Source organism: Danio rerio, chromosome 21, assembly GCF_049306965.1.
Source record: "Danio rerio strain Tuebingen ecotype United States chromosome 21, GRCz12tu, whole genome shotgun sequence".
Lineage (NCBI taxonomy): Eukaryota > Metazoa > Chordata > Actinopteri > Cypriniformes > Danionidae > Danio > Danio rerio.
In genome coordinates this window covers 29,244,958-29,268,719 of record NC_133196.1, presented here as the reverse complement: position 1 = coordinate 29,268,719, position 23,762 = coordinate 29,244,958, and the positions used below count along the sequence as shown (strand labels likewise).

Genomic DNA, 23,762 nt, shown 5'->3' with positions numbered 1-23,762 from the left:
TAGGGGTGAAGTAACATTTACATTTGTTGAGATATTAGCTCGAAGTAAACGATTTACTGAACAATATACTGAACAACCTATCTGTCTGATCTGGGCTGTCACATGTTCATCCATCCATCATTTTGTTTTTTATTATTCCATCTATCAATTTATCCACCCATCAATTAATACACTCATTTTATTTTTCTGTCTATCCATCCATCCACCAATCTAACCATCCATCCACCCATCCATCAACCCATCCATCAATCCTTAATCAAGCCATTGTTCTTTTTATTGTTCATTCATCCATGTATTATTTTGGTTTCATTATTCCAACCATCAATCTCTTCATCCATGAATTAATCCATCCATTATTATTTTTCTGTCCATTCATCTATCAATCCAGAATTAATTAATTGTTCTTTTTGTTGCTCGTCCATTCAATTTTAATCCTTTTTTCTTTTTATTGTTCATCCATCCATCCATCCATCCATCCATCCATCCATCCAAAACTAATCCAATGATTTTTATTGTCCCATCTATCCAACATCCATCATTGATTGTTTTATTGTTCATCCATCAATTAATCCATCCATATTTCCTTTTAATTTTCTGTCCATCTATCCATCCATCCATCCATCCATCCATCAATCCATAATTAATCCATTGATCTTTCCTGTTTCATCCATCCATCCAATATTATTGTGTTGAGTTTTTTATTGCTCATCCATCCATCCATCCATCATTTTGTTTTCATTATTCCAACCATCAATCTATCTATCCATCAAATAATCCATCCATATTTCTTTTTATTTTTCTGTTCATCCATCCATTCATCCATCCATCCATCAATTAGTTCATCCATAATTAATCTATTTTTCTTTTTATTGTTCATCCATCCATCCTAAATGAATCCATTGGTTTTTATTGTTCTGTTTCTTGTTATTTCCTCCAACCATGTTATTGTTACATCCACACAGCCACTCATAATTTTATTTAGTCCATTCATCCATCCATCCATCCATCCATTTCTTAGGTTGTCTATTTTACTGGAGATTTGTTGCTGCTTCTTGTTGTACTGCATAGTGACTCCAGTGTACCATTACACCCCTGTGTACAGTTTCTCATGGTGCTGTACACACACACACACACACACACACACACACACACACACACACATATATATATATATATATATATACACAAAATCATAGCACATGGCTTGCAGAGCTTAACCTTAGAAAAAGCACACTGCCCCTTTAAATAAGTATAGGAGTTATTTTAGCCGTTGGTGTCAGTGTTTAGAGCAGTAAAATGCAATGCCCTCATTATGGTAGACAGAAGGACCTCCACTGAACTAATACTGCGAATCTCTTGTTATGAATAGTGCTCACTGTGAGGGGGGGAGGTGCAGATGTGACTCCCAGGAAAGCTGTCGCATGCAGGCCAGATGACTTTTCCAATGAGTTAAATTGGCCCAGAGGCCGATGGTCTGTCTGTTCACACCTGCTGAAGAGTAATCCTGAAAGCACTCCAGGACACGAGCGTGGAAAAGTGTGTGCGTGCTGGAGCAATAGAGCGAGAAGTGACCCTGAGGAAGCGATACATGTTGTGTGCCTTAGGAGCATTATTGGAGATGGTGAATGTGTCTTTGTGTCTGTGTGTGGGTCACACCATCAGGCTTTCAGTAAGCATGACAGTTCAACCCAGGCGTCATGGTGCCCCCTTCCTCCCGCCGGCCGCCGACTGTCACTTCAGCTTTGTCCAGATCCCTTATACCCCCTGTACAAAAATACTCTCCCTTTACAAACACTTCCATATGCAATGACACTAACAGGTCACGTACAGTACACATTACGTTTAGGTCACACATTTAGGTCACGAGCACATTAATGTACTTTCACAATACAAAAACATTTGCACTGAAGCCTGGAGGAAAACATCTCGTTCGGGTTTTTCTTACTATCGAGGTGACCTTGCCATCCCAAGTGTTTGGAAATTTTCTGCAGTGTTTAACTGAACTGTGACACGAGTACGAGGAGATGATCAGTGTGTCACAACGTTCCCATCAGCATCTGTCTGAGTTCCTGTAATGGAACGGACATTTTGCAGCAGCACCATGAGGAACGACAAGAAGACCTTTATTTTTAGTTTGCTACAGCGCTGTTGTGAGTCGTCTTGTCTCAATGGAGATGTGATTGAAAGAGTGTTTGTCCATGAGAACCTTTTTTCGGTGCCAGAGTGACCCATATTCTGCGGATTAGCATGATAATTCATTTGGAGGATTCATCTGGGGATTTGCACTGCTGGTATCCTTTTAATGTGCAAGCTGTGTGTGTTCAAATAATAATAGCTGTAATAGTTTCTTATGTGACCTTATGTTTTCTTTGTCTATTGTGCTTGTATATCAGGAATGTCTCCTCTAAGGAGGAAAGGGAAGCAATGTTTAGCCTAGTTTTAGAGAAATAATCCTCCAAAAGGTGTCTCGATTGAAACCCAAGCATTTATTCATTAATTTTCCTTCTGCTTAGTGCCTTTATTTATCAGGGGTCACCACAGCGAATTCAACCGCCAACTTATCCAGCATATGTTTCACGCAGAATGACCTTCCAGGTTTCTGTGTGGGAAACCGGAGCACCAGGAGAAACACACGCAAACACAGGGATAACAAGCAAACTCCACACAGAAATGCCAATTGGCCCAGCCAGGGCTCAAACCAGCAATATTCATGCTGTGAGGTGACAGTGCTAACCACTGAGCCACCCAAAACCCAAGCATATCATCAAAATCCTCCATCTTGTCAAAGCACTGCCAGTGTTTAGTTTAGTTTTGCATATACTGGAAGTTCAGATTTTGTCAAATCATAGTTTCATGTCTGTTACGATCCCACATTCACTAAACACCCACTGGTTTGGTCTGCTACAATAGCTATGTCCCAAACTCTTGCTATTGGTCGAACAGGAAAATGGTTATCAGATTAGAGCAGATTTTATGCTTGTCTGTCTTACATACTGTATTCAACTTGCCTCATTTATTTTGACATTTACTTTACACGTGATTTACTGCTTAGGTCTGGATGAAACACGTTGCAATAGACTTTTTGTTATCGTGACATAAAAACAGCTCATCACTCAAGAAAAAAATAAGGCTGTAAATCAAAAAATAATATTAAGCACAAATAATTAATGCATTGATTTTTGTAAGTACTGCAATATTTTTTTAATTAAAAAGAATTTGTGATTTTTATTTAAATGTGACTTCATAAATGAAGTATATACATGTATTTTACATGCAATATTTTTTTATTAATATACTAGCTGCCTAAATCCCAAGAAATCACTAGACTGGCCAGTCTGCAGTCCTGACCTGTCACTAATAGAGAATATCTGCATCCCAAATGGCACACTCAGTGTTGGGCAGTTGCGTTGTTACAAGTAGTGACGCTACTAGCTTAGCTACATTTCTCAGTAGCTTGGCGGTAGCGTCACTTTTTTCTAAATCAAATAGCTTTTGAGTAGCGAAGCTATTCTATTAGTCAAGTAGCGCAGTAGCGTCCACAAAGCTACATTTACCAATCGCAGATCAATAAGTGACCGCACCGACATTCACAAAGCTGTGAAGCCGTTGTCTAGCCAATGAAAGTAAATCCATATGATGGAGAGTATCATGATTTCTTCTTCCTGTTTTATGGTGGTTGACAACAAACTTTTTGGTGCATTACTGCCACATCTGGTCAGTTTTAGGCCAAATTAGGCTAGCACAAGAAACTTCCTTGATGGAAAGATGACTGAGGGAGAGGAGTTATTTCTAAAGCAGGATTTTTTCGTGACCATACCTCGAGAAGTACATGTTAAGATGCAATAACTTAATTTCTGATGCTGTGCTCAAAAAATATTTCCGGAATTTATAGTACTACTATAAATTACTGCATTATGTAGTGTCATTTATTAATGAAGAGTTGTAAATATATTTACAATATGCATAAGGCTTATGTCAAAATATTTATCTTTACTATAAATTTTTATAGTATTTTAAGTTTTTGTTTTAGCTGTTACATACTATGTGTTCCTGTTTAGTACAGGATATTATTTACTATAAATAACTGAATTGAATTATGCCCCATATGTTTCATTGACTCTTTTATTGATCACTAAGATATGAATGACTTAGTGTTAAGTTGCTTCGATTTAAATATAAAAATTGCAAAAAAATAGCTTAATGTAGCTAAGCTACTTTTGCCAAGTAGCTTTTAGCTTAGCTTGCTTCATTTCCCAGAGGGTAGCTTATAGTGTAGGCTACATTTTAAGTTGAGTAGCTTTAAGAAGCTTGCCCAACACTGGGCACACTATACACTATGCACTTATGCACTTACACACTCAACAGCATAGTATATGTATGTGGTGTCGTCACCAATGGAACACAATTTTTTTTTACTTAGCGGAAATTCAAACCCCATCTTACCCAGATGATGTTTGACGGTTGCCAATTTAATGAAATAAATGCCATGAGTGTAATCACATTCACCATCGGGAGGTGGTATAATCACTCTCGTCAGAGAATTTTGCTTTTACAATCCAAAATAAGTAGAGTAATCCCACATGAGCGCCCAAAGGCTCCACCCCTTTCGCTTCGTGAGTAAAGCAACGGCTGTTGAGTGCGTGAAGTGTCCATTATTACACTTTATTTTAAAGATTGAATAAGTGCATCATCCAGGTATTTAACGTGCACTCTTTATTTTTATAGTTTTCAGTGTGAATGCACTACTTACACTATTTATACTACAAAATTTTGTAAAATAGTGCATATGTGATTTGGGATGCACCTATTGTGTGGCACATTTTAAAGTAAAAAATGCAGCAACAAAGACCCTGTATATATGCATAGATATATTGACATATATTATAGAGCCATCTGCTATATACAAACTTCATAATTAAGCAAATTTATTTAAAGGTGCAGTGTGTAGTAGTGACAGTTAGTCAATAAGTGAAGCTAAGTTAAAACCAAATAAAGCTCAGGATTTATTTTTATGGTAATCAAACGCAATTTGATGGTTATAGAGGGAATGTTTCTTACAAATAGCTGCACTCCTCTATTTGACAGACTGAATAAAGTCAACTTCATATCACACTCCTTACAGCTGAGCGGACGTGAAAATAGGGAGACGGGGCAGGTGAGAGAGACAAGAAAGATACGCGGAGTACAAGAGAATCTTTGAGATGAAGTAAAGAGTTGAGGCAGACACAGATTCATTGCTCTATTATGTTTTTTTTTTTTTTTTACATTTTTCACTAACTTGCGCCTTATTCCTTTGTTATTGTAAAGATGTAAGACACATTTCAGCATCTTTTGAAGCTGGTATTTGACATCAAATTTAGTTTTTATTGCTTTTTTGAATACAAAGTAATGTACTTTTGCACTTAAGGTCTTGACTGAACAAGAATATAAAATAAGCATGACAAAACCTTTGAACTGTTGTTTTTTTTAAGCAGTTAATAGTTTAATTCAGTACAATAATTTAATCAAAAGTGACAATAAAGACTTGTAATGTTAGAAAAGATTATAATTTCAATTAAAGGCTGTTCTTTTTCTTGAAGCATCTTAAAAGTTGTTGCCTTCCACAAAAAAGCACCACAGCTGAAATGTTTCATGAGCAGCAAATCAGCTTATTAGATTTTTTTTCGGAAGGATTATATGCAGGGACTGAAAACGCAGCTTTGACTGAAAGATTTTTTTTTAATAATGATGTTTCATAGTTCTAATCTATAATAGTGCAATTTTGATTGAAGCTTAAAAAAATGAAGAAAAAAAAAACAACCAAGCCTTTGGACAAAATAGAAAATTTCTCCATTAAGAAACAATATTCACCCATTTGTCGTATTTCCTTACTGTTTACGTGTTTAAATTAAGAGTGTGCAGACTTTAATGTGTAGATTTAATAAGCATGAACTAAAATTTCCATTATTGATCTATATCTAATATTGGATATGCAAATGTATTTACATCTCAACAATGTTTCAACAACTTCCACTTTGTAATGCAGTGCATTTTGCTTTCCAATAAAAATGTAAAGTGGTTTATGGGCCACTTTAATATAACTGATAATATCACTGGAAGCAGTGAAGAGAGTATATTTCCCTAGAAAGTGAAAGAGGGTGGAATAATGCACAGCATGTATTAGAAAGTAGAACTTTAGTGCAAGCTGGGCAGAACAGGATCTTTGATTAAATTAAGGACTTTCAAAGGGAGCTGTGAAAAAGAATGAGGTTTTCAGGACACTCGGATCAATCGACATGTGCATAGTGAAGTCACAGATCAAACCATGTCTCCTGGACAAGGTTATGTTGTAATGGTTTATTTAATTTTTTTATAATGTCAGAATTTATTTTTCAGATAGGTGTATTCAGCATAAAATGAAAACAAACTTATTTTTCAGTTTAAACAGTTGTTTATAATAATAATAATAATGATGTTATTACACCATTTAATATAGTCAATATGAAAGAAATTGTGTTTTTAAAATATTGGAAATCATTATTGCTTACCAGCAGCATTTAAAAATTGCTTGTAATTCATAAAATGTACTTTTATAAAAAAAAAATAAATGTGTCTATAGCACAAATTTCCACTTTTAAGGAAAAAAAAAACATTTATAATTGTAAAAGATTTAAACTGCTGCAGTCACCCAGTCATTTCATTAAGGTAATATAGGTAATATTTCAGGCATTTCTTATCTCTGATGGTTATTACATTCTGCACACAAAGGCTGCAAATGACTTTACTTTTGTTTAAACTCTGCTCCAGATCTGATTTATGCTTCGATTAACCATTAAGAAGGCCCTGTTCATCATATATGCCTGCTGATAACATAATTCATGTATTAATTAATCTGTTATCTCTCCACTTTGTGCGCAGCTAGAAATGGAAACGATATTAGAAATGAGACACTTCATTATGAGTCTAATTTGATAGAGAAGATCGCTATAATTCAGGCTATTAACCACCTGTTTTGTTGTTAAATTGTATGCTCTTTCTCCCCTAGATCTCTCTCTGGTCGTATAGTCGGAGGTGTGTGGTGGTTCTTCACTCTGATTATCATCTCCTCCTACACAGCCAACCTGGCTGCCTTCCTCACTGTGGAAAGGATGGTTTCACCCATTGAGAGTGCAGAGGATTTGGCTAAGCAAACTGAGATTGCTTATGGGACTCTGGATGGAGGATCCACTAAAGAGTTCTTCAGGGTAAGTAATACTCGCTGAATAAAAAAGGCAAAAATTATACATTTAGCTTATGGGATTCTGGATGGAGAATTCACTAAAAAGTTCTACAGGGCAAGTAATACTCGCTGAATAAAATCAATGAAGAGATTATACATTTAGCTTATAGGATTCTGTATGGAGAAGTCACCAAAGAGACAAAATGTGAAAAACCTCAACCTCCCTTTGCTTTGCACCATGTCTAACAAATATACACTCACTGGCCACTTTATTAAGTACACCTGTCCAACTGCTTGTTAATGCAAATTTCTAATAAGCCATCACAATCACATTGCAGCAACTTAATGCGTTTAGGCATGTAGACATGGTCAAGACGATTGGCAGCAATTCAAACTAAGCATCAGAATGGGGAAGAAAGGTGATTTAAGTGTCTTTGAACGTGACATGGCTGTTGGTGCCAGACGGGCTGGTCTGAGTATTTCAGAAACTGCTGATTCACTGGGATTTTTACGCACAAACATTTCTAGGTTTTACAGAGAATGGTCCAAAAAAGAGTATCCAGTGAGAGGCATTTCTGTGGGTACAAAAGCCTTGATGCCAGAGGAGGGGTTTTGATGTCAGAGGAGAATGGCCAGACTGGTTCAAGCTAATAGAAAGTCAACAGTAACTCAAATAACCACTCATTACAATTGAGGTATGCAGAAAAGCACCTCTGAATGCACAATACATTGAACCTTGAGGCGGACGGGCTATTGTAGCACTACACCAGTACTAGTAGGGTGTACTTAATTAGGTGGCTGGTGGGTGTATATTAGTATATAATCATCATTAAGGTATTAATATACATCCTTTGAGAGTTCAAAGTTACAGCAAGTAGGTTATAAAGCTTTATAGCTATTAAAGAGCAAAATATGCTAAATTTATCCATAAATCTAAAATTCTAAAGAGAAAACTGAGGAAGAACTGGTTTTAACATCTTGATGTGACATGCAGGAGAACCATGGCATCAGGTACTTTGCATACTTTTTTGTTATCATTTGTGCAAATGGTATTCCAAAGCGACTTACAGTACATAATGTGATCCGTACAAAGCAAACAAAATACGAGCAAAATGCCCATTTGTATTCATGCTGAATAAGAGGCCTGTCTGTTTCTTTTTAAATGTGCTCAGTGTCAGTTTAAAGGTGCTGTGTGTCATTTTTTAAGGTTTTTGAAACATGTGAAGTTCACATCCATGTTTATCTGAAAAAACTATACAAGTTAATATCTTTTGAAATGTGTTTCTGCCCATTGCCTACTAAAACAGTTTTTACTCAAGCTAGGTTGCCAGTTGGAAGAAAACACAGCAATTGAAGACAGCAAAGGAACTGGGTCACAGATCGCTTTGCAGTTCTTCTGACAACCCAATGTTTTTGCTACAGATTTTTTTAAATAACCTGCTTATTAACAAACCGTACAGTACAGTGTTTGGGAAAGTTATTTAACATCACATATTCAGTATATAATGAATGAAATCAGTTTGTTGTTCAAGACAAAAGGCATTTTTCTAATTTAGCTTGCTGACATCTCACCTTTGTATATGTTGCATAAAATAATTTACAGCACACTGAACTCTATTATAAATGCACCAATTCAAAAAACTTCAACTGACAAGCTCATGTTGGTGTAATCAATCTAGCAAACAGTGTCTTATTATAGTTTAAACTACAGGATAACCACTAGCTGTCAATATCACTCACTGCACCATTAAATAAATGAGTTTAATTGTGAAATTTGTATATACTGTAGCAGATGGCTCTATAATATCTATATATCTATCTATGTATCTGTATATCTATATGTGTCTAGATAGATAGATAGATAGATAGATAGATAGATAGATAGATAGATAGATAGATAGATAGATAGATAGATAGATAGATAGATAGATAGATAGATAGATAGATAGATAGATAGATAGATAGATAGATAGATAGATAGATAGATAGATAGATAGATAGATAGATAGATAGATAGATAGATAGATAGATGAGGGTGAAATATCCAAATATCTTCGTATCTTTCTTTGGGGAACATTGTTTTTAAATATTTCAATAATTTTCAATAAATCACTCTCATTTAGTTTATACCTTTGTTGAATTTTAGTAACATTGCTCTAGTCTTTTGGTGTCACGTAAATCTTCAATAATAGTTACAATATGCTGTTTTGGTGTTCACGAAACATTTATTGTCAATATTGAGAGCAGTTATGCTGGATAAATATTTTGTTAAATATTCTGACATTTTCAGTTAGAAAGAAACTGCATCTTTGTTGAATAAACATGAATCAGACTACGTTTGATCTTTTCTCAGAGATCAAAAATCGCAGTATTTGAGAAGATGTGGTCCTACATGAAGTCTGCAGAGCCTACAGTGTTTGTGAAGACAACAGACGAAGGCGTCGTTCGAGTAAGAAAGTCCAAAGGGAAGTATGCTTATCTGCTGGAGTCCACAATGAATGAATATATCGAGCAGCGCAAACCTTGTGACACCATGAAGGTGGGAGGAAACTTGGACTCAAAGGGTTATGGAGTGGCCACACCTAAAGGATCTGCTTTGAGGTACACTTGAGCTTCCAAGTACTCCAAATACAACTTAAAAATGTTTTCTGACAATGATTACGAGTCTGAGAGTTTACACCGGAGAAATGTCTGAGGCCATTACAGCATAAGGTCAAAGTCTAAGAATTAAACTAGTTAGAAGAAATATGTAGATGTATTTTGGAATAAAGTAATATATACTGTGTAGATATTTACTCAATAAATATACAATTTAAAATGTAAATGTATTAAATTATGAAGAATTTAAAAAAATATATTTTACTCAAAAACACTGATTATAAATGGGGATTTAGAGTTGTATTAAATAAGCACACACATGAGACAAAAAGAAATACATAAACATTAATTATTTTATTATTAATATAAAGTAATTAAGTAGCTACAGCTAAAATGCATTAGATTTAGTAATTTTTCACAGACATATCTCCTCTGTAACCTCTAATTTTATGTGTTGACTGGAATAAGTTATAATTGTTTCTGTTCGTGTTGTGTACCATCAGTTTTCATTGAACTAACAAAGTTTGTACTCATAATTCCATTGTCAAGACAATTTTAATGTTTATGTGTGAATACCATGTCTAACTCTTCATTTACATCCCAGTCCATTGACTTTCTAACCTTGTTCTTTATAACATTTACACATGACATCTTTGCGAATATACCTAAAAAATGCTAAATGCTGATTTGAATAAAAGCTGTGTGCCTGTTTAGCAGCATTTAACTATAAACAACACATTCCCCAAGAGTTGAATTCAACTTATTTAACTTGATTTATTTACACTGCTGTTCAAAGGTATGAGGTCGGTAAGATGCATTTGTAAGAAGGCTCACCGAGACTGCTTTTGTTTGATCAAAAATACAGAATACAACCGTAAATATGATAACTGTTTTGTAATTTAATGTTTAATTTTAAAAAATTATAATAATTTATATATATATATATATATATATATATATATATATATATATATATATATATATATATATATATATATATATATATATATATAAATTATTAAATAATAGAAATTATTAAATAATATAAATAAATATTAAATACAAATATTTTTAAACATTAAAAGAATTACTGTTTAAAACAAATTAATAAATTGTTATTTATTGTAGAATTTTTAGCATAATTACTCCAGCTTTTAGAGTCACTTATTTCTTCTAAATTCCTTCTTAGATGCATTATTTGATGCTTAAAAACACATCTTACTATTATCACTGTTAAATTAATCAAAACTGTTTTGGGGCCACACCAGTTTTAATGACCAGTGAAATTTCACATATACAGTACATATATAACGTTCGAGGTTACTAAAGTAACCCTTCGTTCCCCGAGGAGGGGAACGGAAGCACTATAAGTGGATTTGATTGTAAAATCCACGCATTGGGAGGTTCGGTTCAGAAGCTACTCGTCTGAAAGAGTATTGAACGGGCCAATTAAGAATGAATTGGCAGCGCAAGCCTGCGCAGGTGAGCGGCATAAGCAATCAACTGAGTATATAAGCTCACCTGGCGCAGCAGACGCTATCCTTTTTAAGCTGAAGAGACTTTCAACAGCTAAGGGACAGTCATTATGGCGACGGAGTATAGTGCTTCCGTTCCCCTCCTCGGGGAACGAAGGGTTACTTTAGTAACCTCGAACGTTCCCCTTCGGGGGGAACTTCAGCACTATAAGTGGATTTGATTGTAAAATCCACGCATTGGGAGCCCATTGAAAGCGCCATAATGACTGCACCTTACCAACACCCCCGATGAGGAGATAGTCAAGCAAGCGTGACGCACCCACATCATGGGGGGCGCGGTCCTCCAACGTGTCCCTGGCCCTAATTTATCCTACTTCAACAGAAGTTTTACGGATTTATATATATTTTTTGGGGTGTCGTGAGCATCTAGATAATTCTAGGAAATACGACAGTACGTTGGGAAGCGTGCAATCCCGATAGGGAGGACGCTGCGGAGGCCATCCGTTACCCAAGGGGGGATAGATGGCAGAATTTACATATGGACTAGCCCTAAAAAGGGGGAGTACGCATAGCAAAAGAGTGGTTAGCGGGGAGGGAAGACACGGGTCCGCCCAGGGGGGGGGGGACTTAACCGTGGCTGAATAAGCATATGGGATCGCCTAGTGGGGACCACGCATAGCAGGCACCTTTACCCAAAACGCGGGCTGACCAGCGGGCAGACCTACAACGTAGTGGGCCAGCAAGTGACTCCTCCGCTGAGTCAGTGCTGGGGGCCACGGAGGAATCTGCAGGGCTCACCTGACGGGGAACTTTACTGACAGATAAAAAGGCGCACGTATCTCCGTGTTAGGGAAAATGGCGCAGCAAGCGTGTTTCAACACCCTACCGAGTTGTTTCCTCAATCACCAAGGGTTACCTAATACCCTTGAGGAAACCGGCTCCACTCGCAGATTGTAAAACCTTGCAAATGTGTTGGGTGTCACCCAGCCCGCAGCTCTACAGATGTCTGTTAGAGGGGCGCCGCGTGCACGCGCTCGAGAGGATGCGAAGCTCCGAGTGGAGTGCGCACGCGCTCTCGGGGGACGCGGCTCATCTCGGCTCTGATAGTGAAAGAAAGGCATCCACAATCTAGTGGGAACTTATTTCGGTACGGCACTTCCCTGCTGCCGACCGCTATAACAGACGAAGAGCTGCTCAGATGATCTAAACTCTGAGTGCGGTCCGGATAATACGCAAAACGCGAACTGGACAATAAATAAGGGCTGGGTCTGCCTCCTCCGAGGGCAGCGCTTGCAGGCTCACTACCTCGTATTAAAACGGAGTGGTAGGAACCTTGGGCACATATCGCGGGCGGGGTCTCATACGTGAGAGAAGCCAGCCCAATTACAGGCACGAGTCACTGACCGAAAAATGCCTCCGGGTCCCCGACCCTCTAATCGATATCAACGCGACCAGCAGAGCTGTCTTCAGGGACAGAAATATACTGAGTCGAGGATCGAAGGGATCTGACGCGGCTTGTGTAGCGAGGGCGAGATCCTAAGAGGGCATGAAGGGGGGCGGGGTGGATTAATTCGCTTAACGCCCCTGAGGAACCGGATGATGAGGTTATGCGTTCCCACGGTGCTGCCAGCCACCGCGTTATGAGAGCGGAGATGGCAGCCACGTAACCTTGAGTGTGGAGGGCGACAGCCTGCTCTCCAACTTCTCTCGGCGTAAAGAAAGCACAACGCTGATCTGGCAAATTACGGGGGTCTTCTCAGCGAGAGACACACCATTCAGTGAATAGACTTCACGTCAGGGCATAGGCGCGCTCGGGGAGGGGGCTCTAGCCCGAGTGACGGTATTAGCCACCGCAATCGGAGGTTACCTAAGTCTTCCTCGCGTCTAAAAATCTCTTCAAAGATCGGCGAGGGTGCCAGGTGGTGCCCTGTCCCTGAGAGAGTAGGTGCTCTCTCGAAGGGACTGCCAGGGGAGGGCTATCGCGAGGGAGAGCTCTGACATCCAGGTCCGGTTGAGCCAGAGGGGCGCAACCAGCAACCTGTTCCTCGTCCTCCCTGACCATGCACAGTAACTGCGCGAGCAGGCTCACTGGGGGAAACGCGTATTGCGCGTGCCCCGAGGCCAGCTGTAAGCCAGTGCATCCGTGCCGAGAGCACTCGGTCAGGGAAAGAACAACTGGCAATGAGCGATCTCGGGGGAAGCAACAGATCGATCTGGGCTTCCCCGAATCGCGCCCATATCAGCTGAACAGACTCGGGGTGGAGTCTCCATGCTCCAGGACGCAAGGCTGCCGTGAGAGCGCATCGGCTGCACGGTTGAGCTTGCCTGAATATGAATGGCGTGCAGCGATTTCAGCCGCGGATGACTCCAGAGGAGCAGACGGCGGGCGAGCTGAGACATGCGGCGAGAGCGCATACCCCCTATACGGCTGATATACGCCACCGCCGCCGTACTGTCCGTCCTGACCAGCACGTGTTGCCGCTCCAACACCGGAAAAAAACGGTGGAGAGCGGGGAACACTGCCAACAGCTCCAGGCGATATGCCAATGCAACTGGGTACCTTTCCACAGGTCCGCAGCCGCATGCCCGCAACGCACAGCCCCCCAGCCCGTGTTGGAAGCGTCTGCTGAAACGACAACAAGACTGGACGCCTGTTCTAGAGACACCCAGGCCTGTAGGAACGAGGGGTCGCTCCAAGGGCTGAGGGCGCGGCGACACAGCGCAGTAACAGAGACTCGGTGTGCGCGCGCGTGCCATGCGCGTCTGGGGACTCGATCGTGAAGCCAGTGCTGAAGTGGTCTCATATAGAATAATCCGAGCGGCATGAAGCGGCTGCGGATGCCATATGCCCCAGGAGCCTCTGAAATTGTTTCAGTGGGACCACTATTTTACTGTCGAGCTCTCTCAGACAGTACAGCATCAGCTGAGCGCGCTCTCCGGAGAGGCGCGCTGCCATGGTGACCGAGTCCAGCTCCAGCCCGAGAGAAGAGATCCTCTGCACGGGGGCGAGTTTGCTCTTTTCTCGGTTGACCTGAAACCCCCACAGGTGGAAGTGCCAGAGCACTTTGTCTCTGTGCATAATCAACTCTGTGCATAATCAAAAGAGAGGGCAATTCAGCCAGTCGTAAAGAAATTGAGTATGCAGATGCCCGCGAGCCGAAGGGGCGCTGAGGCACCCTCCGCGGGCTTGGTGAGGACCCGCGGAGACAGAGAGAGCCCGAAGGGGAGGGCTTTGTATTGCCAAGCTCGACCTTCAAACGCAAACCGCAGAAACTGTCGGTGGCGAGGAAGAGTGGAGACATGGAAATACGCGTCCATCAGGTCTAATGCTGCAGACCAACCCAGAGGACGAACGCACCGGAGGATGCGCTTCTGCGTGAGCATTCTGAACGGCAGCTTGTGCAGGCAGCGGTTCAAAACGCGCAGATCTAGGATTGGCCGTGACCCACCGCTCTTTTTGGGCACGATGAAGCGTGGGCTGTAAAACCCGCTCTCCATCTCGGCTGGAGGGAGCGGCTCGATTGCATCCTTCGCCAGGAGGACAGCAATCTCCTCTCGCAAGACAGGGGCGGACAGGGGGCTGACCCTGGTGAATACACACCCGTGACTTGGGGGGCCGTTTCGCGAACTGAATCGCATAGCCGAGTCTGATTGTGCGTATGAGCCACCGCGAAGAGCTGGCCCGCGCTAACCAGGCAGGCAGAGCTCTCGCTAATGGACTCATCGCTACAATCGCTGACGTACCAGCAGTGGGGCAGCGCGGAGTGGGTGTGCTGATCCGGGAAGCTCGCGGGTCCCACGGAAAAGCTGGAGGTGGGATATTTGCTCTCACTCCAAACCCGAGCTCCGGAGGGGAGGCTCGAGGGGTGGGAGAAAGGAGACCGTCCTCCCAGCGCTCGTGAGCCACTGGCGAAACGCACCGAATCTGCAAGCTAGAAAGCATAGCGTCCCAGACTGGCAGATTTCGGGCTGTCACATCTGGGGAAGTGAAAAGTGCCCTTTCATAATGTTTTCATGGCAGTAAAAAGTGCCGTTGGAAATGGGGCCCCGCCCTCCAGCGGGGAAAGAGCAAGTTCCCTCTTCTCCAGATGGCCTGTCCCAGGGGCGCTTCGCGGTCCGTTGCCGGACTTAGCGGCGTTCTGGGCAGGGGGGCTGCCTGCTTCCGAGGTGCCCGACGCGCTCGCTTCGCCTTAGGCGTGTGCGGGGGCGGAGCAGCTCTCGTAGGCGGACGCCTTCGGCGAGGAGCAGGTATGAATGGCACGGCGGGCGGAGCGGGCTACGGACCGCCGATAAGACATCACCCACCAACTGCTCTCTCACCGCCTTGAATTCCTGGGTGAATTCACAGACAGTGTCGCCGAACCTGGCTGGGGATATGGGGAAGTCAAGAAAGCGGACTTTGTCGACTTTGCGCATATCAGCCAGGGGTGGCGCTCCTGGACCACTAATGTGGACATCGTCCTCCCCAACGCACACGCAGCGGACTCAGTAGTCCGAAGAGCTAAGTCGGCGGCGGTGCGAAGCTCGTAAGCCTGGGTTGGACCCACCCTCGTGCAGCTCGGCCAGCGCCTGCGCTTGGTAGCGCTGGTAGGTGGCTATCGCATGCAAGGCGGAAGCAGCCTGGCCCGCAGCTATGTAAGCTCTAGCTCCGAGGGAGGTAGATAACTTACAGGCTTTGGATGGGAGACGAGGCGGACCCCGCCAAGAAGAGGCGCCGCGCGGATTTACCGCCATCGCGCACTCAACCTGAGGAATCGCCACATACCCCCTGGCTGTTTCACCGTCAAGAGTGGTTAGGGTGGAGGAACACGCAGCACGAGCAGAAAAAAGTGCTTTACAAGACCGCGTGAGCCTACTGTGCACCTCCGGGAAGAAGGGAACGCCCCTCTAGTCGGTCCGGCCGCGGAGCTGGGGGATAAACCATCTCCAACCCACGGCCGAAGCAGCCCGGGAAAGCACGGCTAACATGTCCGTTTCAGGATCCGTAGTGACAGCGCTCACCAGCCCGAAGGGGGCGAGCGGGTCTGGATCATCATCGGACAATGAAAGCCCACCCTCCGATGCCGCGGTGGACATCTGGTCTCCGGTGTCATCGGGCGTAAGGGCTACCATCTGTTAGACGGATCGCTTCCTCCGCCCGAAGCTTGGATGGAGCGCTTAGAGGAGCGGGAGGTCCGCGGGCCCGTGGGCGACGGATTATCTCTCGCTGAAACCCTCAGATCTGCCCGAGTGCCCGCTGCAGAGCAGGGGACAACTGGGGTGGTTCGCCTTTTTGCAAAGGCTAACCGCGATCTTGCGCAACAGTCATGGCATCGCAATGACGACATGAACTGCCCGCGAGCAGCGCATTAACATGCTGGACCCCCAGACATGTAACACAGTGCCCGCGCCCATCATCCGAGGACAGGAAACCACCGCATCCAGAAACGCACAGTCGGAGCGCCGTCCTGATAAGGACGTGCTGCACGACTGTGTTGCTCTTTCTGTGAAGTTTGCAACTTTATACGCACCGCTCTGGAGGACCGGACCCAAAGAACGCCAGGCAAGGGAGAAACCCAGCTCGACCGTCTGCCACTGCGTGTACACACTCTGGACCGGGAGAATGCTCTCGTTCGCTCAGAATCGCTGGTCACAGCAGGAGGAACCCTCATCGACTCGATCAGAAAGTCTCTGAAGCGAAAAGGATAGCGTCTGCTGCGCCAGGTGAGCTTATATACTCAGTTGATTGCTTATGCCGCTCACCTGCGCAGGCTTGCGCTGCCAATTCATTCTTAATTGGCCCGTTCAATACTCTTTCAGACGAGTAGCTTCTGAACCGAACCTCCCAATGCGTGGATTTTACAATCAAATCCACTTATAGTGCTGAAGTTCCCCCCGAAGGGGAACATAAGTTATTAGAGCAAAGTGATGTTGAACAGAGCAAGGTCATTTTTCACGATATTTCCTGTTATATTATTATTTTAGAGAAAATCACGTTTATAAAAATTGGGCTAGAATCACTTGTTTATTTTTTATTTATAATTTTATTTTAAAAATCTGCTAAGGTCAATATTATTTGCTGAATGCTAGTATCTTGCAAAATAACTGTCAACATGGGAAATAAAATAGAAATCATGTAGTAGAAATCAGTTATTAAAACTATTCAGGGTACATTGGTTCATGGAAAAGCTGGAAAAGTCATTGAATTTTGACATGGGCATTTTTTAAAGCTGGAAAAGTTTTAGAAAAACAGAAAACCCCACAAAGTTTTGGAAAATTAGTTTTAACAAATATCTGTTAACTTGAATATGGGTTAGTTGTCTTATTTATTTTCTGAATTTGGCCAAAAACATGGTCTTATGAATGCTGTGTAAGCATTCATCAATTCATTTTCCTTCAGCTTAGTCTCAATTTCAGAGGTGGCACAGCGGGAAAGAACTGCCATGAGTAAGCATTATCTAAATAAATCTTACATACAATAGATATAAAAAAAAAATTAAAACTAAATAAATTGTTGTGTGTTTTAGGTTTTTTTAATGTATGCTGTAATACATTTAAACGAGCATTGTTTTTTAATTATTACAGTTTTTCTCAGTCGCTTTGGTGCGTTTCTCACAACACCAGTGCATTTCTGCACAACAGTTAATGCATTTCTCAAAACAATTAGAGCAAACTGCTAAACCTAGCTGATAAGCTGCAAAAGCGCGTCACATGCTCAAAATGGATAGTTCATTCCTCAAAAGCAAGTATTCTTGTCAATAAAAGTGTCAGAATCATCAAAATGAAAAGTCCTGACACCATTGTTTATGAACAAGATAGTCAAATGGCTTTGTCTTGTTTTCATTATGAGTTTACTCTGGACATTTTTTCAATGCAAAAAAGTCAGATGTTGGTGACACGTCCTGAAAATGCTCAAGACAGCACTATATACTGTTTGCACAGCCATTTGAAAACTAAAGTAAAGTTGGACATCACTGCATATAGTGAGGTATCTTAGTACAAGACACTGAATATGTATGTTTCACATTTTTACTCTGCATTTGCACTTTACAATCAATGATCACAATCACTTTCAATCACAATCACAATCACTACAATCACTTTACAATTTACACTTTACAATCAATGAATAAATTATCACAGCATTGTGCAAAAGAATAAACACACCCTTATTTACAACAAACATAAACTCTCTTTGGGTTGAACTGTGCACAACTGTAAACAATATTGCAGTACAAATTGGACTTGAACCTGCAACATACACAGGTCTGTAAATCATTCATCAAATTGTTCAATTTTAAAGACATTTTCAGGAAAATAAAGTTTAAATTTTTTTTTTCATAAAGTTTGCTTGACCGATTTTGACATCAAGTTCAACATTTTTGTATGTAATGACTCAAGTAATGAAATGAGGACTGTTAGTTTTATATGGAATGACTATTCAGCATTTACAAGTTTAGTTCATTTTGACTGACATGACAAAAGCAAATAATAATGTTATAAAAAGCAGAAAGTTGAATGAAAGCAATTGATGCATGTCCGAAAGCATTTGCAATTTGTTGAAAGGAATGAGAAACTGCTACTAGGATGTGCACAAATGACTAATTGTTTTGAGAAATGAATGACCTGTTGTGCAAATGTAAATAGTGTTGTGAGAAATGCACCAAAGCGACTATGAAAAACTGTATTTACCATGTGTACAGTACATAGACATTACATTTACGGAGACCCGGAAGGGACGTAGTGGAGGAGAAAAAAATTGGCGTTTGTGAGAAAAAAAAGAATGGGTAGGATTGGAGAAAAAAATTAGTGGGAGGAAAATATATATGTTTTGCGTTCCCTCGCAAAGTTTTGCATTATCTAGCAAAGATGTTTTGCGTTCTCTCGCAAAACTGTTTACACTTCCTGTTCACTTCATTCATGTAACCCTCCCGTTTTTGCCGAAATTCTCCCGTATTTTAACATTCTATCCCACTTTCTTTAAACTAAAGCTGTGTCGCCTTTCATTTCCTACCTCTGAATCAGTGAAAGCATGTAGTATAAGTGCTGACTGACAGACGCGCTCAATACAATAAACTGATCCCAGATCAGCGTCTGTACACACTATTTACAGAGGAACAAAACTGCAGGAAACTTTTGGATTCGGGTGTATGTTTAAAAAGACAAATACATTGAATAATATGTAAACATCTCCGTCCTGCATGTTTTATATTAAACAGCTAATTTCCTCTTAAATAAGCACAAACAGTTTCTAAAGTAATGGAATGCTTTCATTATATCTGTGCATTCTTACAGAGACACCTCTGTTATCAAACAAAACAAAACATGAGATTCATTTGCTGCTCACTTGTTTGATAACAGAGGTGTCACTTTAAAGTGTTACTTGGCGCATACAGAAGATTATCTGGGATCAGTTTATTGTACGGAGCACGTCTGTCAGTCAGCGCTTATACATGCATTCACTGGTTCAGAGGTAGCATATGAAAGGCGACGATCGACGCACAGATTTAATATAAAGAAAGTGAGATAGAATGGTAAAATACGGGAGAATTTTGGCAAAAACTGGACGGTTTACATGAGTAAAGTGAGCAGGAAGTGTTTGTGGAGAAACAGTTTTGCGAGAGAACGCAAAAGATCTTTGCAAGATAATGCAAAACTTTGTGAGGGAACGCAGAACATTTTTGCGAAGGAATGCAAAACTTTTCGAGAGAACGCAAAAACATAAAAATATATATTTCCCTCCCAGCCATTTTTTTCTTTCACCCATTTTTTTCTCCTACCCATTTTTTTTTTTTTTTTAACCAGCCAATTTTTTTCTCCTCCACTACGTCCTTTCCGGGTCTCCGTTATACAGTAACAATTGTTTAAAAATGTGTGTGAAAAAAAATCTCTCTCCATTAAACAGTATATGGGAAATATTTGAAAAATGATTAAAACTTCACAGGAGGGCTAACAATTTTGTATTTATATTATGTATATTGTCTTTATTATTACATAGTTTGCTCTGAAAAAAGTGACCATTGGACACTTGCAGTGTTCCTTTTAGGCCTTCAACGAGCCATGCATTTTTGTGGAAAATATTATACTTTTTTCAGGACTTTTAATCCACAATAATATACAGTTGAAGTCAAAATTATTAGCCCCCCTTTGAATTTTTTTCTTTTTTAAATATTTTCCAAATGATGTTTAACAAAGCAAGGAAACTTTCACAATATGTCTGATAATAGTTTTCCTTCTGAAGAAAGTCTTACTTGTTTAATTTCGGCTAGTATAAATTCAGTTTTTAATTTTTTGACAACATTTTAAGGTCAAAATTATTTACCTTCTTAAACTTTTTTTTGATAAGTCTACAGAACATCGTTATACAATAACTTGCCTAATTACCCTAACGTGCCTATAGTTAATCTAATTAATCTAGTTAAGCCTTTAAATGTCATTTGAAAAATATCTAGTCAATATTATTTCCTGTCATCATGGCAAAGATAAAATAAATCAGTTATTAGAAATGAGTAATTAAAACTATTATGTTTAGAAATGTGTTGAAAAAAATTAATTCAAACAAAAACAATCATATCTACTCTACAAGCAAAGCAGTCCGTTTTCCAGTCCTGAGCTGATAAATATCCTGTAGATCAGATGTTAAGCATGAATCTTTCTTTGAAAATTTCCTTCATTTCAGGCATTGAGCTGCTCTTGCCCATCATTATCCTTCTCCACATTCCTGTTGTCTTGTGTGCCCTGCAGATTTCAGATTAATGTCCATGGATGAAGTCTGGCTTTGTTTTAGTCATCCATAAACACACCGGCTCTTTCTCCCTTTCTCTTGAGGGATGCAGAAAGAAGTCAGCGATTTTACCAAGAAAATCTTCATACACACACACCAGAAACGGGCCGCATTAAAAAAATGCTCTGGATTTGGAACATACAGTGTCCTTCAACCCCAACCACAGCGTAGCAGATCATCCACAGCTAATCTACAGTAATATTAACTTAATCTGTGAATCCTCTTACACCAACCACACTTAAATCCAGAGCATGGCTTAATTCGTCCCGTTTTCCCCCCACTGGGGGGGTTCTGCTTTTGGTAAAATTGTTCATAATTTTGTCACTGTACACTTTAGCGCAACACAAGACAACTAATATAGTCACATCAACAAGCCCAGCAGAGCCAGGCACACAGTCAGATCAGTTTTCTGTTCTGTTTCACTTCCTCGACGACTTAATAGACTCACTTTTATTTGACACAACCTCTGCCTCGCCGTATCATATCACCAATGCTGACCCAGCTTATTTTATTATCATTTCAAGAAACCCAGTAAACCTGGCAGTGTTAAAACTGAACGAGCAGGGCCTGTTGGACAAATTGAAAAACAAATGGTGGTACGACAAGGGAGAGTGTGGCAGCGGAGGAGGTGATTCCAAGGTCAGCCCCAAAAAATGAGCCATCCGGCGGGTAACCACCACCTTGGGGGGGTAACCGGCAACCTCAGTTAACAAACACTCCGGCTGCAGATCATTGAAAAATATCCAAGTCTGACTTGACTGATTGACAGCTCGAAATGATTGACGGCTAATTATAACTCTGAGTATCGTAACTGTAAAATGTGCAAATCCGAGTGTTTCAAATCTCTTGCCGGTTACCCAAAGTGATATAGTAATACACATCTTGCAATAGGGAGAAAGGTCACAAGCTAGATGGAGTATTAATGCATATCACTTTGGCAGTGGCAGTTTTCCAACTCTGTGACTCTGTGCTGTTCTTCCTTTTTCTTTTCTTTTATTGTTTCCGTCTCCTTTTTCTTTCTTCCTTTCTTTTTGTTCTATCTATCTGTAGACATTTAGAACACATCAAAGCGTAATTATGGGTGTATGTATTTTGCTTAAATGCTGAATAACATAAGATAACATGGGTAATGTTATTTATGTTATTTTCCTGGTTGAAGAATCCCCGTAAACCTAGCGGTGTTGAAGCTCAATGAGCAAGCCGTCTTAGACAAACTGAAAAACAAATGGTGGTACGATAAAGGGGAGTGTGGAAGCAAGGACTCCGCCAGAAAGGTCAGTTCACTCATTGGTCCTTTCCCTCAGCTTTAGCGCTTTACTAAAGGCCCTGTCCTCTTCTCTCTCAAAAACTCGCTCTGTCTCCAGTCTGCCATTTGCTCAGAGACTCGTGCGCTCTCTGTCATCATGTTTCTTTCTGGCCCTTATTACTTCCCATGTTACAAAATAGACATGCTGCTTGTGGTGTATTTATAGCGATAGGCAAAGTGTTTTGTTTTGTTTTTTTGCTCACTTCAGTGCTTTAGCACAGGCACTTGGTTCTTCACTTGCGTATTTAAAAGTTGTTAACATTTTGTGTGTGTGTGTACATGTGTGTTTGTGGATCAACTTCATTCAGAAATTATGTATTCATTAATCATTTAAGGATTAAAATTAACCATCTGAAATCACATGTACGCAACAATCAAGCAACAGTATATGAAGTATTATCAATTATTTTCAAGTGTGCTTTAATTGACTTGTGAGTTATTTCATTATTTATACTTTTTAAGAGTTACATACTAAAGCAATTTGTATATTGATAAATACATAATCTTTATTTACAGACACTCAAATAATTTATATTTGACAACTATATTATATTTTATATACAGATTTTATTTTAATATACACAGTTTTTTTTTAATTATGGACTTAGATTTAATCCTAATATTTACTTACTAAGATGTTATAAAAACATCTTTGCAGTCATAGTTTAACTGTTAAACTGTTATTCAGAAATGACATAAATTGTTGTCGTGTTCACCTCCCGCCTCTTACTTTAGTGTTCCTGGTCAAAATGGACCACTAAACTGCTCTTAAATTGCAACCAAATATTTATTCAACATTCTTTAGCTGTAAACAATGTCTCAAACTAATGTTTAACATGAATTTATAAAATTAGACATAATATAACTGCAGTGAAAATACAAATAGGCACTGAAAATATACTTCAAAATAAACATGCAATGTCATGGAGGTAATCATGTGCGGGGGCTAAGCAGACATTTTAAAAAGTGTGTGTAGGGGGTGATGGGACAGCTGATTGAGATCCAAAAATTTGCAATCATATAATTATTAATGACCTGTTTCTGGATGGTCTGCCTCTAAAAGTGAGGGGGACGTATCCCCCCGTCCCCTCCGGTTGCTACGCCCCTGATTACGTGGGAGGATCGGCACATAAGCACGGGAAAGAGATGGGTATCCACAAAAGACAATGTTCAGTCAGAAATGTGTGTGAGTGAGTTGGAGTGGTGTGTATGGGGATGTTTTATGTTTGATGGTTGAATATAGTCTGGATACTCATTCATATCCTATAGTCGTCAATTTTAACTAAGAACTTAAACACTCAAAATTCAACGAAAGAGGAGGTAATTGTTTTTATACACTGTAAAACCCAAAAAGTTAAGGTAACTTAAACCATTAAAAGAAACCGAATGCAAAAAAACAAACAAAAAACATTTAAGGTCAAA

At 40.5% G+C, this 23,762-nt stretch overlaps 1 protein-coding gene across 6 annotated transcripts in view; it reads left to right on the top strand.

Moving 5' to 3' along the window:
- The window catches only part of gria1b (glutamate receptor, ionotropic, AMPA 1b), a 111,088-nt gene that overhangs the window by 69,934 nt on the left and 17,392 nt on the right, over nucleotides 1-23,762 (top strand). For 2 of the 6 annotated variants that reach the window (XR_012396509.1, XR_012396510.1), the window contains exons 12-15: nucleotides 7,025-7,223; nucleotides 9,552-9,799; nucleotides 21,559-21,673; nucleotides 22,194-22,308. Coding sequence is in view for 3 of the 6 variants with exons in the window: in XM_068215825.2 (XP_068071926.1) it covers nucleotides 7,025-7,223; nucleotides 9,552-9,799; nucleotides 21,559-21,691 (580 nt within the window). In the remaining 3 variants the exon portion in view is untranslated. 6 annotated transcript variants of the gene reach the window in all.